General features: G+C 39.4%; 1 protein-coding gene across 2 annotated transcripts in view; it reads left to right on the top strand.

The window, feature by feature from the left end:
- The window catches only part of mettl16 (methyltransferase 16, N6-methyladenosine), a 130667-nt gene that overhangs the window by 5246 nt on the left and 107900 nt on the right, over nt 1-17521 (top strand). Inside the window, exons 1-2 of one of the 2 annotated variants that reach the window (XM_072589856.1) lie at nt 6321-6431; nt 8464-8592. In XM_072589856.1, the coding sequence (XP_072445957.1) occupies nt 8465-8592 (128 nt within the window). In that variant the 5' untranslated portion in view covers nt 6321-6431; nt 8464. Of the gene's footprint in view, nt 1-6320; nt 6432-8463; nt 8593-17521 lie in introns of those variants that run through there. The other variant, XM_072589857.1, reaches the window with a different exon arrangement.

Raw genomic sequence — 17521 nt, forward strand, 5'->3', positions numbered from 1 at the left:
GACTAAAGATTGATTTGTAATTACACAGTACTGGTGTTACATAGAAACAGTTTGTCGTACATAAGGAGGTCATTCAGTCCATCGTGCCTTACAGTTAAAAAGAGGGGCAGTATCGTGGCTCAGTGGTTAGCACTGCTGCCTCAGCACCTGGGACCCAGGTTGATTCCAGCCTTGGATGACTGTGTGTGTGTGTGTGTGTAACTTACATGTTGTCCCTGTGTCTGTGTGGATTTCCTCCAATGCTCCAGTCTGCTCCCACAGTCCAAAGATGTGCAGGTTAGGCATATTGGCCATGTTAAAATTGACCCTACTGTCCAGGGATGTGCAGGCTGGGTGGATTAGCCAGGGAAAATGCATGTTTATATGCATTGGGTTAGTGTGGACTCGATGGGCCGAATGGCCTGCTTGTACAGTGTTGTTATTCTATGATTCAATGAGAGATTCAGCATAATCTCTCTATCCAGCTCTGGATCCTGAACCTTGAGGCATTCAGAACATCAAAGGCGCATGCAGGTTTTCTTTTAAACGCAATTCAGGTTTATACCTGTACTGCCCTTTAAAGCTGTGAGTTCTACAGCCCTGGCACCCTCTGGGTTAAAAATGAAATGTCTCCTCAATTTTCTTGAACCCTTCTGCCAATTACTTAAACTTTTGATCCCTAATATTCACCTCTCTGTAAAATATGGTGCAGAAAGTAGATAATAGAGCCAATATCTATTTTCAAGTGTTTTTCATTATCTTTCCTTCTCCTCACACTCTGCCCCTACCCCGACTTGAACGTGTTAAATTTGTTGGGATACGATTTCATCCCAAAGTTCCCTTTTAGCATTGGCAACCAATGAGGATTATGTGTTGACAGGTGTACTTTTTTCTGGGGGTCCTCGATTGGGTATTATGTAATGAGAAAGGAAATAATTGGCAATCTAAGTCCGTGAGGCCCTTTGGGCGACTATAATGTTATAGAATTTTTCATCAAGGTGGAGAGTGATGCAGGTGAGTGTAAGACCAGTGCCCTGCTTGTAAATAGAGGAAATTACGATGGTATGACACTTGAGTTGGCGAGATGATTGGGGAATTTTACTTCAAGAGCAAACAGTTGAAAGGTGATAGCAAACATTCAAAGAGTGCATGGGTTACAAATAACATTCCAGAAATGTTGAGGAACACACTTTAATGAGAGGGAGTAACTGCAAGAAATTCGTACTAATAGGGAAATGGTGTTGGGGAAATCGATGGGATAGAAGGTCCGATAAAGCCCCACAACCTGATAATCTACTTCCCAGAGTACTGAAGAAAATGGTCCTAGAAATAGTGAATGCATTGGTAGTCATTTTCCAAGATTCAAAAGACTCTAGAAGGTTCCTATATATTGGAGAGAAGTTAATTTTTATCCCTGTATTTTAAAAGGGAGGTAAAGATAAAGCTGCGAATTATAGACTCATCAGCCTGACGTCGGCAGTAGGGAAAGCTGCTAGAGTCCATTCTAAAAAATTTAATGGCAGTGCATTTATAGAGTCACAGAAATGTACAGATCAGAAACAGACCCTTCGGTCCAACTTGTCCACGCCAACCAGATATCCGAAATTAATCTAATCTCATTTGCCAGCACTTGGCTCTTTCCCCCTCAACCCTTCCTATTTGTGTACCCATCCAGATGCCTTTTAAATATTGTAATTGTACCAGCCTCCACCACTTCCTCTGGTGGCTCATTTGCATGAAAAAGGTGCCCCTTAGGTCCCTTTTAAAATTTTCCCCTTTCACCATAAACTTGTGCCCTCTGGTTCTGGACTCCTCCATCCCAGGGAAAATACCTTGTCTATTTACCCTATCTGTGCCCCTCATGATTTTATAAATTTCTATAAGGTCACCCCTTAGATTCCAGAAAACAGTTGAAAGGTTAGACAGATTGAGCATGGATTTAAGAAATGGAAATCATGCTTTACAAATCTACTGTAATTCTTTGAGGATGTAACTGGTAGAATGTTTGGGGGGAGCCATTGTATGTTGTTTATTTAGACTTTCAGAAGTCTTTTGACAAAGTCCTACATGAAAGATTAGCGCATAAAACTGAAGTCCATGGGTTTGTTGGGAGTGTATTGAAATGGATGGGGAACTGTTTGGCTGACAGGAAACAAAGAGTAAAAATACATGGGTCTTTTTCTGAATAGCAGGCACTGACTAGTAGGGTATCACAGGGATCAGTGGTTGGCCCAGCTGTTCATATTAATGATTTAGATGAGGGAACTAAATGAAATATCTCAAAATTTGCAGTTGTACAAAGCTGGATAGGAGGATGAGCTGTGAGGAGAATCTAGAGATATTTCAATGTAGTTTGGACAAAGTGAGTGAGTGGGCAAGTGCAGTATAACATAGATCAATGTGAGTTATCCACTCTGGGAGCAAAACCAGGAAAGTAGATTATTATCTAAATGGCAATAAATTGAGGGAGGAGAATGTGCAACATGACCTGGGTGTCCTTGTGCACCAATTGCTGAAAGTAAAACCACTGGTGCTGCAGGCAGTCAAGAAGGGAATGGTATGTTGGACTTCATTGTGAAAGGATTTGAGTACAGAAGCAGGGGTGTCTTGCTGCAATTACACAGAACCTTAGTGAAACCACACCTGGAATAGTGTGTGCAGTTTTGGTCTCCTTATCTGAAGAAGAATGTCCTTGCTATAGAGGGAATGCAGAGAATATTTACCAGACTGATTCCAGTGATGGCAGGGCTGACTTATGAGGATAATTAGTTGAAGAGGTTGAATCAGGTAGAATTATATTAGCTGGAGTTCAGAAGAATTGGGGGTGAGGGATGGTAGAATCTCATAGAAGACCAAAAAATTCTAATAGGGTAACTCAGGGTAGATGCACAATGAAGGTTCCTGATGGCAGGGGAGTCCAGAACCAAAGGTCACAGTCTTAGAAAGTGAGTAAACCAGCTAGGAGAAATGTTTTTCACCACAGAAATCAATTAAGGCCAAATGTTTTATGATTTCAAGAAGTTGAATTTTGTACCTGGGTTAAAGGGATCAAAGATTCCGGAGAAAAAGCAGGAACAAGCTATTGAGTTGGACAATCAGCCATGATTCAAAATGAAAGGTGGAGCAGACTTGGAGGGCCAAATAGTCTACTATTCCTTTTTAAAAAATGTTTCTATGCGTCACAGGAATGTAGTTGGGTGAGGTTTTTCTCTTGTGTGATCTAGCTGCCCAAATTCCAACTTGATTGGAGTCAGTGTATGCAATACTGGTGAGTAAGCATATCTGAGGCCTTTTGGACAATGGACAGTACCACATAACATACAATGGCTGTTTTCTCTAACACAATGAGAGTTTCTTTTTGAGGAAAAGTATGACAAATTTTTAAAAAGTTACACCAAATTTGGTGGCATAGACAGTGAAGGAAGTTTTCTAAGATTACAACGGGATTTGGGTCGATGTGCTGAAAAATGGCAGATTATGATGTTCAATTTGGATAAATGAAAGGTAATACATTTTGGAACAACAAACAGGGGCAGGATATACATATACAATTCATGCAGGGCCTTGGCTAGTGTTGTAGAACAGAGGTACTTGAGGGTTTAGGTACATAATTCTTTGAAGTTTGCGTCACATACAGACAGACATTTTGCCTTCATTGCTCAGTCCTTCGAGTATATGAGTTAGGAAATCATGTTGAGGTTGTGCAGAACATTGGTGAGGTCTCTTCTGCAGTACTGTGACCAGTTCTGACCACCTAGTTCCAGGAGAGATATTATTAGGCTAGAGAGGATTCAGAAGAAATTTATCGGGATATTGTGGGTATGGAAGGTTTGAGTTATAAAGTAAGGCTGGATAGGCTGGGACTTTTTTTTTAATGGAGCAGAGGAGGTTGAGAGGTGACCGAATGGAGATTTGTAAAATCATGAAGGGTACAGATAGGATTAATGGTAGGATGGGGGATTTCAAGATGAGAGAACATATTTTTAAGATGAGAGGAAAGAGATTTTAAAAATGACATGAGGGGCAATTTGTTTACACAGAAATGTGTATGTGGAATGATTTGCACGTGGAATGAACTTCCTGAGGAATGGTGGATGAAGGTACAGTTACATTATTTAAAACACACTTAGATAAGTACATGAACAGGAAAAGTTTGGAGGGGAATGGGCCAAACACAGGCAGGTGAGACTAATTTAGTTTGGGATCGTGGTTGGCATGGAGTGGTTGGAGTCGTGTGTAGTGCTAGAAAAGCACAGCAGGTCAGGCAGCATCCGAGCAGCAGGAGAATCAATGTTTTTGATGTGCTGTGCTTTTCCAGCACTACACTCTCGACTCTGATCTCCGGCAGCTGCCGTCCTCACTTTCTCCATGGAGTAGTTGGACCAAAGGGTCTGTTTCCATGCTGTATGACACTTGGATGTAATTCGATCATTTCAGTCCTCCATTATAGATTAATTCATAAATGTTTGAAAATATTTAATTAATTGCAGATAATGCAACATAAAAGTACAAGAGTACATGAAGACTTTGTAAAACCGATGAGATTATAAGAAATTACACAAAAATATGTATCAATTTTATTTTGGTTCAAATACAACAAATTATAGTTGTGTAAATTTGAATATAGGAGGTGGTGACTTACCTTGAGACTTATGTCATTTCAATTTAAATTTATAATCTCAAAGAACCAAAAATGTATTGATGTGACAATGGTAGTCACAATTAACTTTCCTTAATTTTAGTGGTAAGTTAATATACAAAGCAAATTTACTGCTTCTGCACAAACTTTTAAAACCCTTATTTGTTCAAGATCTTACTGTAGATATTCTCTATTAATTTAAAGAATCACAGTAAATTCAACCAGACATAAACTTCTTTGGAATCCAAGGATGTAGATCTGGGGTTTTGTTGGATTTTTGGCCCTTAGGTTTTTCCTAACACTTTTTCCTCTGTGGTATTAATTCTTATATGCTGCCATATTATTAGCCCCTTGGCTATCTTCATTGTCTGATATGTGATCCAGGTCTTTTACTGTGTCACAAAATTTTGCGCAAAGTTTTCTATTTACACATTCCTCCTTCTACTCTTCTCCCTTTCATATACTTAGAAAATCTCTTCCAATCTGTTTTAGATTCTTGGCCAATTTCCTCTTGTTTTTCCTTTTATCAACTTTTTGATGTCCATTTCATGATTTCCAAACAACATTCTATTCTGAGACTGACTGCTATATTCAACATTATGAACTCCTTTCAATCTGACCCTGTCCTTAACTTCTTTCATACCGAGGAATAAATGCTTCTTGTTGATTGAGCTTTTGATTTTTAAGGAATACATTTTTGTTGACCATTTAGATTTTTTTTTCCTGTTTATTTATTGTTATATCTTTCACTCAATTTACCCAATCATCTAATAATTTTTTTTCTCTCAGATCAATTTAATTAGTTTTAAGATTTTTGTTTGGCACAGGAGTACAGTATGTCAATGTTCACGCTTGATATGAAACTTTTATTCTGATCTTTTTCAGCAATTCCTTTTCTGTTGGTGTTAACAATTAATCTTGGATCATTGTGCAATACTAGGTCTAATATAGGTTTATCCATAGTTGGTTCCGCAAGACGTTGTTCCAGGAAACTAACTCCAGAAAAGTATTCTACAAACTCATCTTCCAGACCACTTTTGCCAATTTTTATTGGTTCAGTCTATAGTAGCAAAATCCCCCAAATTGTTGCGAAATCCAAACATTTCTTACATAATGCTGTTTCCAATGTATAAATACAGTTAAGGGCCACATGGTGATTTCTGAGTCCATTTTCTGTTATTCCCAAACTTGACCCTGGTGATCCTACTTCCGGATCTTCTGGGGAAAAAAAGTCGATTAATTGTGAAGAATAGCTTGTTTTTCCCTATTATTTCCCAACTTTATCTAGCTACTGTAATCACTAAACTTGAGAAGTTTAAAATTAGAAAAAGTCCCATGCTATACGCACAGACATGGTAAGTAGGGTGGAAATTAGATGTAAATTGATGAGGATCTCACTTGCAATGATTGTACTTACAATGATAAACAGTTTAAGAGCACAGCTTGTTTTATCTCAACCTGTTCAGGTTCGTCTGGTGAAACAAAAGAGATCTATCTTAGAACAGATTATAATTTTTTAAAACAAGTAGGATAAAATCAGAAAAAAAATTGAGGGGAATTTTTGTGTCTTTAGCAAATATGTAAATGTCACTTGACAGCTCCCGAATGTTGAGTACTGTGTCCATTGGCTCAACATCAACATCCGATAACATTCGCAAACTTTGCCCTGTAAAACTGTTAAGTAAATTACGCATGTGCAGCACTCACCACTTGTTGACCGGAGAAGGAAGTCCTTCCGGTTCGTGGTGAAGGGGGTTTATATGTGCTTTTGCTGAGGCCTGTGTGTTGTCTTCAATGTTTTGAAATTTTGGAGGTAATTGTTTAGTGGTTCCAAGAAGCGTGTAAAAAAACCTGATTATAATTTATTACTATAATTAGTGCGTTAATAAAGCACTATTGCTATTTTTATTCATGAAATCTGGAAAAACAGCAAATTGAAGCCGCAAAATTTAATATCGACCCTGCCAAACGTATTTCAAAATTATTCGTGATTTTGGTGGACATCCATTGTTTTAAAATTAAACTTCTTTATCTTAAACATAAAGTAACTTATGTTTAGTTTTCTCCACGTCTGGTCCACCATTTTATAATCCTTCATAATGAATCTATTCCCTTTCTTCACGGTACTTTGATCTCATTTGTTTTGTCGATTGCTCATAATATTGCAACGATTTGTTGTGGATTCTTGGTGAAGTCTGAACTAAGGGGCAGTTACTTTGGGCATCTATATGACTGTTATGGGAAAGTAGTGAGCATAATGTGCATTGTTTTCTCCTAACTATTTCCCTCAAGATCAGTTCACTTATTAACCGTGTGCTTGCTAACCTGTGTTGTTTATGTAGGACCAGAAGACAATGTGATTTTAAACTTCCCATCCTTGTTTTCAACTACCTCCAAACCGTTGCCCTCTAGTATTTTGCAGGGCAACTGAGGTATCAGTGCGCCATGAATTCTGGCCTTGTGACTTTCTCAGATGTTGATCATTTTGTTTAGTATTGTTGGCTGTACTTCAGATGGCCACTCTTTGGATAACCTTTGGAATTCCTTCTCTGAACCTCTCCACTTCTCTACCTTGATTTACCTTGTTGTTTCCTTCAATTCTTGTAACATCAAAGAAATGGAAAATGGGAAAGCAAGTGTATCTCCTGTTCTTTAATAGTGTCAAATTTTCTTCAACCTTGAATCCTCAGATAATGTGAGTTTCTTTCTCTGAAACTGGAGGAAAGGCAGGGAAGCATTGTTAATTTGTGACTTAAATGTGAGTTTGATCGAGAAAATATGTCTTCAACTTGAAACTTTTTGTGGTGTTGTATGTGAGAGGCCAGAAGTTGTGTCTTTCAGTTGTTGCGTTTTTCTCAGATTGGTAATTTGAAAGTTGAAGACTGTTAGAAAATGAAAGCATGACATACATTCTGTATTTCCCACTTTTGTTCTTTATCTAACTGGCTCCGCTTGCAAGGAAATTAAGGAAATTCAGTTGCATTTTCCATCATTTTAATTGTGACTGACTGACTTCCTTTCAACAAAATTACTCCTATTTTCACCAAGGCTGCCATAAAGTCTTTACCTTCTAAATGCCATCTTCTGTTTTCATTCTAAATCAGGGTTTACATAGTTGCCTTTCCTGCAATATAATTCAGAAATTTCAACATGAAGGAAAATTGTGGAAAAAGCATAATGAGAAGGAAAGTTGAAGTGCCTATTTACAAAATCTCAACAGCAATGAAATGCTAACATGAGAAATGTTTTTTATTTGTCATCTTGGTTGATATTTGCTTGTGTCTTACCCAGATCTTGGAACTCTGCCTACCTTGACACATCCAAGAGAAGAAGGCATATTGTGGCTGTTATCAAAGCAGAATAGTTATGACTTAAGCTATGTGGTATAGTTCCTATGATTAGAACTATAGACAATAAAATGGTCCATTTGCAATTGTGATGTAAAAACTTATTTTGCGTCAGCGAAAATAGATGTTTATAAAGCCCATCGTTTGAATCCCAAATGCACCAGTCTCTTGTGGCCCACTAATAATTACCCATGCCCCCATATGTTGCTCTAACTTAGAGTTACTAAGGTAGTCTCGGGAAGTTAAGGAAATGGAGAAAAAAAAATCTGAAATTCTCCCTCCTCATCTAAAACCAGTGATGTTTTTCATTAGTTTACTTGGTAAAGTAGCTGACATTAATGGCAATTGGGCAGATGCAAGAGGAATTTCTGTTTTTATGATCCCAACAAGTTAATGAGAGGTGTTTATAATGTCAGCATTTGGTTTCATACTGATAAATTAGCTCTTCCATTCATAATACTTGCAAAAAATTGTCCCGTCTTTCTTCGTTTCTTTTAGGATGGCTCTTAACAAATCTATGCATCCAAGAAACCGATATAAAGACAAGCCACCAGACTTTACATACTTAGCGTCAAAATACACAGAGTTCCAGCAGCACGTTCATACAAGTTTGACTGGGAAAGTGAGGTATGTCAATATACAGGAGAAATTGCCCTACTCATACCATCTAGCACTTGTTTCACTTTCTGATGCAATCTGTAACATATTTTCTGTAAACTGAAAATTATGTTATTAAATAGTTTTAGTCCTTGAGAGGTGGATTTTCATCTCTTCTGTGTAACGTTCTTTTTAGTAAAACATTTTTTTTAGAAGTGCTTTGGAAATTGTCTACAATTTAAACAAGAGTGCTATACGGAAAAGTTGTGATGGTAATGGGCACTTCCATTTGTTGGTTATTGCATGGAAAATAAGGCTAAACAAGTAATTTACATGTTAACAGGCTGATACAAACCAACTAAAAAATTAGAACTTAGTTCCATGAAAACCTGCTTTCTAATAAACAGTTAGTTTTGAATCTATCAGTTGGAAATCCCAATTGCTTTTTTGAAAATAAACTGAAACAGTATTCCAGTGACTGGAGATTGCAGCCGAAGATGGCTATCCACAGTGGCATCACCGTACTGTCCGCTCGCCAGCACCATTTAAATTAAGTCTGTCTGTTTGCAAAAACCCACCAAAAACTCTCATGATTGTGAATGGACTATGTTCCCATATAGTCCAGACATTCAATTGAGACTGAACATTGTGGGGGAAAAACATCAGATGTAGCCGCTTGGACAATGGAAGCTTGGCTGAGAAGAGATTTTTCAGGCATCATCTAATCGAACTACAATAACAAGACACTGATAATGACCTTAAGTGAATCCCTGGGCTGTTGGAGAGAGGTCATTTGGCAAACCAACCTTTGTGTGTTTTTAGCACCTGCTTTCTCTGCACAACACAACAAACACCCGAACTGCCAAGGAAACAGACCCAGAATGGGTTTCCTTTTCTCTCTTAGGATAACTGTATAACCAGTTAAACATTTGCTAGAATTGACAAGTACATCATTTTTATCATAAATCTATCGCTGTCAAATGAAGAATAGGAAAAGAGGGGAAACAATTGATCCCTTTTCACCTGATTATGACATTAGCAACAGAGAATCCAAATCATTGGGGAGTGCTCTGCATCTTTTTGCTCCCAGTGCAAGTTTGGATGAGGAAGCCAAGAGTCTGAAAGAAGATAAAAAGATTGAGTGACTCAGAATACAACATTTACAACCAAATGGAATATAACATGGGAAAGTGTGAAATTATTGGTTTTGGAGAGGACAAACAGAAAATTTTCAAATAGTGAGAGACTGGGAATTATAGGTATTCAGAAGGATGTTTGGTGGTATACTTCTAAGTTAGGAGACTGTATGGTTTGGAAGGTATTTAGCAACAGATGGCATTAACCAGCATCTGCTGCCCTTAACTTTTTAGTTGCTAGAAGTCATTGGCTTGGAAGATGATGTCAAAAGAGCCTTTGTAAATAATTGCAGTGCATCTTGTACATGATACTCACTACTATTACCGTTTATTGGTGGTGAAGGGCGGCATGGTGGCTCAGCGATTAGCACTGCTCCCTCAAAGCGCCAGGGATCTGCATTCAGTCCACATTTGGGCGACTGCCTGTGTGGAGTTTGCATGTTCTTATGTATGTGTGGGTTTCCTCCTGTTGCTCTGGTTTCCTCCCACAGTCTAAATGTGTGCAGATTAGGTGGATTGGCCATTCTGGGTTGCCAAGAATGTCCAGAAATGTGTCAACAAGATGGATTAGTATGGTAGGGGAATGAGTCTGGGTGGGATACTGTTAAGAGGGTCAGTGTGGACTCTGTCCAAATGGTCTGCTTCCACACTAGGGATTCTATGAATGCTCAAGATGATAGAGGGTGAGGTGCCAATCCAGCGGCTACTTCGTCTTGGATTGTGTCAAGCTTCTTATGTGTTACTGAAATTGTATCATCCAGATGGGTGGAGAGTATTCTTGTCTTGACTTAAGCCTTGTAAATGATAACAATGTTGTAAATGATGGTCCTTTTAAGAATTAAAAAAGACATACTCCAGCGATGTATACAAGAATACTCAGGCTCACCACTGTTGTGAAGGTGTTGAGGTCCTGTACGTTTAAGAGAGTTGAAAAGCTAGCAAGGCCTGCCTGACATAGCACCAAGTGTTGTGAACAAGATAACAATATAACATTTGATCGAAACAGCTAGCAGCAGCTGGGTTATCATGAGACAAAAGCAAATTCAAATTCGGCCAATCAATTTAAATTATTCCTCAAGGTACCAAAATCCAATCAAGTTTAAATTTTGTATTTTGATAATATTAAAACCAATTTAAAAAATGATGTTTTGGGGTATAAAACCAGACATTTTTGAACAGTTGAGGGAGAACTGCCAAGTCACGAACAAGTACAGACTGCCAGTAGAATAGCTGTCTGAAAGGTACCTGGCTATAAGAAGTTTGTGCAGCACAGCATTGAAAAGGCGACAGGAAAATCTGCAGAGGAAGATACAAAGAGAAGATAAACAGCTGACTGGTTTTGAAAGTTGACTGGTTTTGTAAATCTTAATCAGGATTTCTTGTATTGGACTAGCATTGTAGAATCGGAGATAAAAGATTGGTTTAAGAGAAAGGAGTTGTAAATAGTTGTTGGTTTTGATATTCTCTGTTGGACTTAAAGAATAAAGTTGTTAATTTTTACTTTGAATACTGTCTTGAATTTTAACAGATTACAGCATGATGTGAATCTTCTCTGCTTGGCTGCTTTAAATTAGCAGAGGCTTTTACCCCATGTCGTAACACTATCATCTACATTTTTGTGTTTTGCTGAATATTTATTGTTGAAGGTCCTGTCATTTTATGACAAAAAATAGCTGGTTTTAAGGGCGCAAGTGGTTCAACGGTTGTATCTTTACCCATGGACCCGGATACCTGGGCTCAGGTGCCACCTACTCCAGAGGTGTGTAAAAATCCTTCTGAACAGGCTGATTTGGAAATATGCTGAAAATGTGTTGCTGGAAAAGCGTAGCAAGGATTTGGAAATAACTAAAGTATGTGTTGTTTGACTATCTCGGCAAGTGCATGAGTTTATTTTGAAGAAAAAAGAGCTGGATTCCCTCACTGAGGGTGAGGGTCTTGGTTATGCAATGGCAAAATCCATTGGCTGGAGGCCTGGGTTCAAGTTTCACCTGATAACGAGCCATGTCATAACATGGTTGAAAAGGTTTGTTGAAACATAATTTCCCCAGTTAGTGGAGTTGCTGATAAAAGGCAGAGAACAGTCTGGAGTTTGGAATCAATCACAAAGCAACAAAAGAGTGGAAGATAGATTGACTCCTGCTTTGGTAAATGGATGTATAACAATATAACAGGTAGTGGACTGAGGAGTCAGAAGATGAATTTCACACCATAGAATTCCCAGCACTGACTTGCTTGTAGTATTTATAACACTGATCCAATTAACCTTCTGTTAATGGTAACCCTTAGGATCATGATGATAACTGCATTGAGAGATCGCTGCCATTGAACAACAAGATGAGATGTTTAGATTCCCTCTTGTTGGAGATTATAATTGTCTGGCCCTTGTATGATACCAGTGTTTCTTGTTACTTAGTAACCCAGGTCTAGATGTTGTTCAGATCTTGCTCCATATGGATATGGGCTGCCTTTGTATCTGATGAGTTGTGATTAATGCTTAGTGTGTTTAATCATCACCCAACATTCCCACCCTGATCTTAGGTGGAAAGGAAGCTTATTATTGAAGCACTTGTAGATGGTTGAGGAAGTGGAGGCTATAAATCCTACATAAGGTCTGTTAAGGAACAGATGTAGCAAGCAATGAGGAAGACAAGTGATAAGTTAGCCTCTGTTACAAAATGATTGGAGTGCAAGACTAAGGAAGTCTTAGGGCAGTTATAAAAGACCTATTATATTGGTGAAATTATGCCTACTCTATCATGTCCAGCTTTGGTCCCCTTAAAGAAAATATGGAATGTGACAAAAATTTGCTAAACTGATGTCTGAAGTGAGCCAGCCATCCTATGAGAGAGACTAGGTAAGTTAGGCCCATCTCTATTGAAATTCAGAAGAATAAGAGGTGATTTCATCAAAAATGTGTAATCTTTCAAGCCCTTTAAGAATTTCATGCGGGAGGAAGTTTCCCCTTGATGGAAAGCCCAGAACCATGAGGCCCTGGAGTCAATAAAACTTAAGCCATACAATACATGGAATGAGGTGAAGTTTAATCTTTTAACAGATTTTACATTTTGGCTTCTCTACTGCATAGAGTTATAGGTGCTTAGTCATTGAATGCATTCAAGATTGTAAATGATAGAAATTTGAGTGTCAAAGAATTCAAAAGATATGTTTGTGTGAAAAGTTGAATGAAGATCACTGATTTATTAGGTTCTTTTCCCGAGGCTTTGCACACATGAGATACAATTCGCACACACTAACTTTGCAAACAGTTAAAGTTGATTCAAGCTTGTGCAAGCTAGGTGATCCCCTTTAACCCCCCTCGCAGGCATGCAAGGTTGAGTCAGAGTGAGGCACTGAACAAAGAAAACATATCCCCTTTTATACAGGTCAGTTATCCATGCTTACAGATGCTCGGCTGCTCCCCCACCGTCACATGCCATTCAAGACAACCCCCAGTTACAGTCACAAGTTAGTTCAGGTACAATGGCAGGATGAGATCATCCTCTGAGATAATGCTAATGCACTAATCCTGGGGAATCGTTATGCAGATAATTTCCTGGCAGTGATTCCACGAGACAGTGCAGGTGCGACATACCTCTGGCCAGAAAGCATTTCTGAATGAAAGAGATGGAATGATAATTTAACTTGCCAATAGCAGTTGTAAATGACTGTTGAAATGAAGTATGAATTACAATGGATGGTCGTCTGCATTCTTTCATGATTCTTGTCCCCACCCAAAGACAAAGTTTAACCCTTTAGTGCCAGTACTTGCGCAAGTTATTGATACACAATTGGCAATGATTATAACAACAAAAGTGACTAGTCCATACAGTAAGTAGAATTTGAAGAAGCCTCCCACATGGAAAAAAGTTCACCAGTAAAGATTTTAAATTCACAGTCCCTAGTGACGAGTCCATCCCCTCCAAGTCATGGAAACAAGCCAGTTCTCCAAAATCTCCTTCAGTAAAGTACATGTGAAGGGGCCAATGATGTCTTAACAATAATTGAAAGAACGAAACAGCACAGCCTCAAGTTCTAATATTCTCTAAAATCGTAACAAAACATCAAACTTAAAATGCACTCTTCTTTTTGTGAACTCTCTGCATCAAAAACACAGCAGCAAAGATATTTTAATAACTCTCATCTGACTAAAACATCACCATTGACCCAACTGTTTTGTTTTAAGCAGGCACTGTAGAATTTTAAACAAATCAGGAGCTCAAGGCACTCAATCAATTTGTTTGATAATTTTAAAAAGGACATAATGTTGTACAATTTCAATGTGAAAACAAAATCTCCCCTGTTACATAGCTCAAAAATCACATTGTATTCAGATCCTAATTCAAATAAGGCAAAACAGTTACATAATGGGATTTTCTGAACCAGTATTTTAACAAACCAAATTATTTAAATATCAAACATTCGCAGCATGGCACAATATACGTTGAAACTCCCCCACCCCCCGACCTAAGTATTAGCATAACCTTAATATCAGCGTTTCTTGTTTTTTTTGATGAGCCTCTGGTCAGAATTCTTGTAATTTTAATACAGGGGGGAAGCGTGCATATTTGAGAACCCGCCTTCAGTTCATCTGGTGATGATCCATGAAATGGAAAATGAGTCAAAACAACAGAGGTGGCCCCAAAAGATCCAACCCAGAGTTGGACAAAAATAAATCACATCTACAGACTCCCAGTCAAACACTACGGCACAGAAAAAAAACACAACCATTGGTCCAAAATTTCCAAAGCTCTGTGAACCCCTCAGTGCCTGGCGCACACACAAAAAGATCACTAAACGTCCTCACCTCAGTGGAAACCTGACCGAAGAATGCCGCCTGACCACCGGACGAAGCCGCAAAGGAAAGAAAGCCCAGCTGTGCCCTCCCAATGAAAGCACATCCACAAAGAGAGTGCATGGCACCGCAGTCCAAGCCACTCACTTCCCCCAGAACAAAGACGAGCAGAGTTGAGTTCACAGCACAAAAGCCTGGAAAAAGCTTACCCGGCAGTCAATGCACTTTACTGTCGGGACCCAAGCAGACTGTCTCCACTTTCTCTAGCTTTCCCCGTGCCGCCATGTTGTCTGAAAGTACTTCTAAGGGAAGGCATGTGGGACAAAGTTAATGATGTTTAGTACCAAATTCTAACTTTTTTTTACATCGGACCCTCAAAATCTCGCGGCTAGAGGAGTCTAATCCCTTTTTAACTCTGGGATTCTAACTGTGGGAGTCAAACCCGGGTATAACTGTGAGGACTCTAACCCCGATTCACCCCGGGACTCTAACCCAGATTTTGTATGTCTGGGGCCTCTAACCCCGACATGACTCTGGGGGACTCGAACCCCGGTTCAACCCTTTTTAAAACCCAATTTGTTGGTATGCATGTGTGCAAGTTACCTCAAAGATTCCATCACCACCAAATCCCAGGACATGAGGAGGTCGAATGAGTGGTAGGTTTAGAGAGCAAGATCAAGGTGAAGCTCACCTTGTGAGCCCATCCATCTCATGCAAGCAACACTCAGACGATCAATTATTCAGTCCACCTGGAAGCTCTGTGTATGTTGGGATCCCACTGCTGCCACCATACGTTAGGTTCTTTTCCTGAGATTTCGCACATGAGATGCAATCACACACACCAATGTTTGCAAACAGCTAGTTTATGAAAGCTTGTACAAGCTAGGTGACCCCCTCTGACCCCCGCCTCTCAAGCATGTGAGGTGGCGTCAAAGTGAGTCTCTGAACAAAGAAAACACATCCCCTTTATATAGGTCAGTTGACCATGCTTACAGATACTCTGGCTGCTCCCACACAGTCACATGCCACTGAAGACAACCCCAGATACACTCAGTCACAAGTTACTTCAGGTACAATGGCAAGATGAGATCATTCTTTGAGATAATGCAAATGCCCTAATCCTGGGGAATCGTTATGCAGGTGATTTCCTGATCTGATTCCTCAAGACAATGCACGTGCGACGTAACTCTGGCCACAAAGCATTTCTGGCCAAAAGGGATTGAATATAGTTTAACTTGACAGTAGCAGGGGAGTAATGGCAAACGACTGTCCAAATGAAGTGTAAATTACAATGGATTGTTATCCACATTCTTTCGTGGCTGTCGACTCCACCCAGTTTAACCCTTTAATACTATATTAATGTCCAGGGAGATATCCCCACTTAATCTTTTAATATTACACAGCCAGGGTTCTTGCTTGTCACCCTGGCTGGAAAGCAGGATGCAGACATTGCTTCAGAACTGATCTTGTCAAGAACGTGATAAACAGGAGCAAGGGTGCCCCTTCAGGCTTGCTCCACCTTTCAAGGTTGATCTGTAATGTTAAAAGATTAAATGGGAATATCATTGTCTTGGGGAAATCAGTGAGCATATTGATTCCCCAGGATTAGGGCATTAGCATGTGCATTATTAGATTAGATTCCCTACAGTGTGGAAACAGGCCCTTCGGCCCAACCAGTCCACACTGACCCTCCGAAGCGTAACCCACCCAGATCCATTTCCCCTCTGCCTAATGCACCAAACACTAAGGACAACTTAGCATGGCCAATTCACCTGACTTGCACATCTTTGGATTGTGGGAGGAAACCCACGCAGACACGGGGAGAATGTGCAAACTCCACACAGACAGTCGCCTGAGGCTGGAATCGAACCTGGGACTCTGGTGCTGTGAGGCAGCAGTGCAAACCACTGAGCCACCGTGTCACCCCTAGAATGTTTACTTTCTTGCCTGCTTCCATCCCTGCCCCCTCTTTCCTGAAGATATGAAAAGATTGCTGTGGTTCAATTGGTTGGGCTCTCACTTTTGAGAGAAGAAAGATTTGGGTTTATCTCCGAGGATGATCTCATCCTGCCATTTACCTGAGCTAACGTGACTGTGAGTGACAGGGGGTTGTCTTGAGTGGCATGTGACTGTGGGAGAGTAACCGAGCATCTGTAAGCATTGCAATTGATCTGTATAAAGGGAATGTGCTTTCTTTGTTCAGAGTCTCACTTTGACTCAACCTCGCACACCTGTGAAGAGGGTCAAAGGGGTCACCTAGCTTGTTCTGTACTGTGCTTAAGAAATTTGCTTGCTTGTTGGTGTGTTGCAGTTGTACCAAGTGTGTAAGAACCTCAGGAAAAAGAACTTAACAGCTCATGTGTCCTCTTATAAAGCTGAGTTTGATTGTACTACATCTGTGACGCCTCATAGAGTTTAGCTTGTTTGGAATTTAATCTCAGAACTTCCATGTGAACTCATTAACTGACTGAGTTGACAATGAAGTACTTGCTTTCAGTATTTTCCTATTTTAAAATTCTCTTTCTTTTCAATTACTGTCTATTTTCTCCGTTTCTTATTGCACTGGTCACAGCGCACAGGAGAAACTGATTTTGTTCACCTTGAGTAATATATTTTTTTCTGGAAGGTGGGGGAAAGGATGGATGTCTTGAGTGTATTTGGAGATTTTGGGTTTTAAAAAATCTGATAATTCCTTCAAGACCCAGGCAGGATAAAGCACTGTTTGAACTTTACCAAGTATTGTTTCCAATTTTTATTTAGCTAGTCTTAAATTGAATTTCTAAATTTGCCATGGGATAGAAAAACTGTTCAGTATTGTCAGTTCCAGTCACCATACAGTGATCCCTGGTGAAAATATATATGTTAATATGTCTTGATGTGAAGATTGAACTTTAAAAACATCTGTGATGAAATAACACAGTAACTCATTGTGGCTGAAGTTGTGCATAGAAAGAAGCTAGCAAGTAGATATATTTGCCATTGAATTTTAGAGCAGTTTGTCAAATGTCTAACCTTTTCTTCATTTTAGCAA

This window comes from Chiloscyllium punctatum, chromosome 19, assembly GCF_047496795.1.
Source record: "Chiloscyllium punctatum isolate Juve2018m chromosome 19, sChiPun1.3, whole genome shotgun sequence".
In the NCBI taxonomy this organism is placed as follows: Eukaryota; Metazoa; Chordata; class Chondrichthyes; order Orectolobiformes; family Hemiscylliidae; genus Chiloscyllium; species Chiloscyllium punctatum.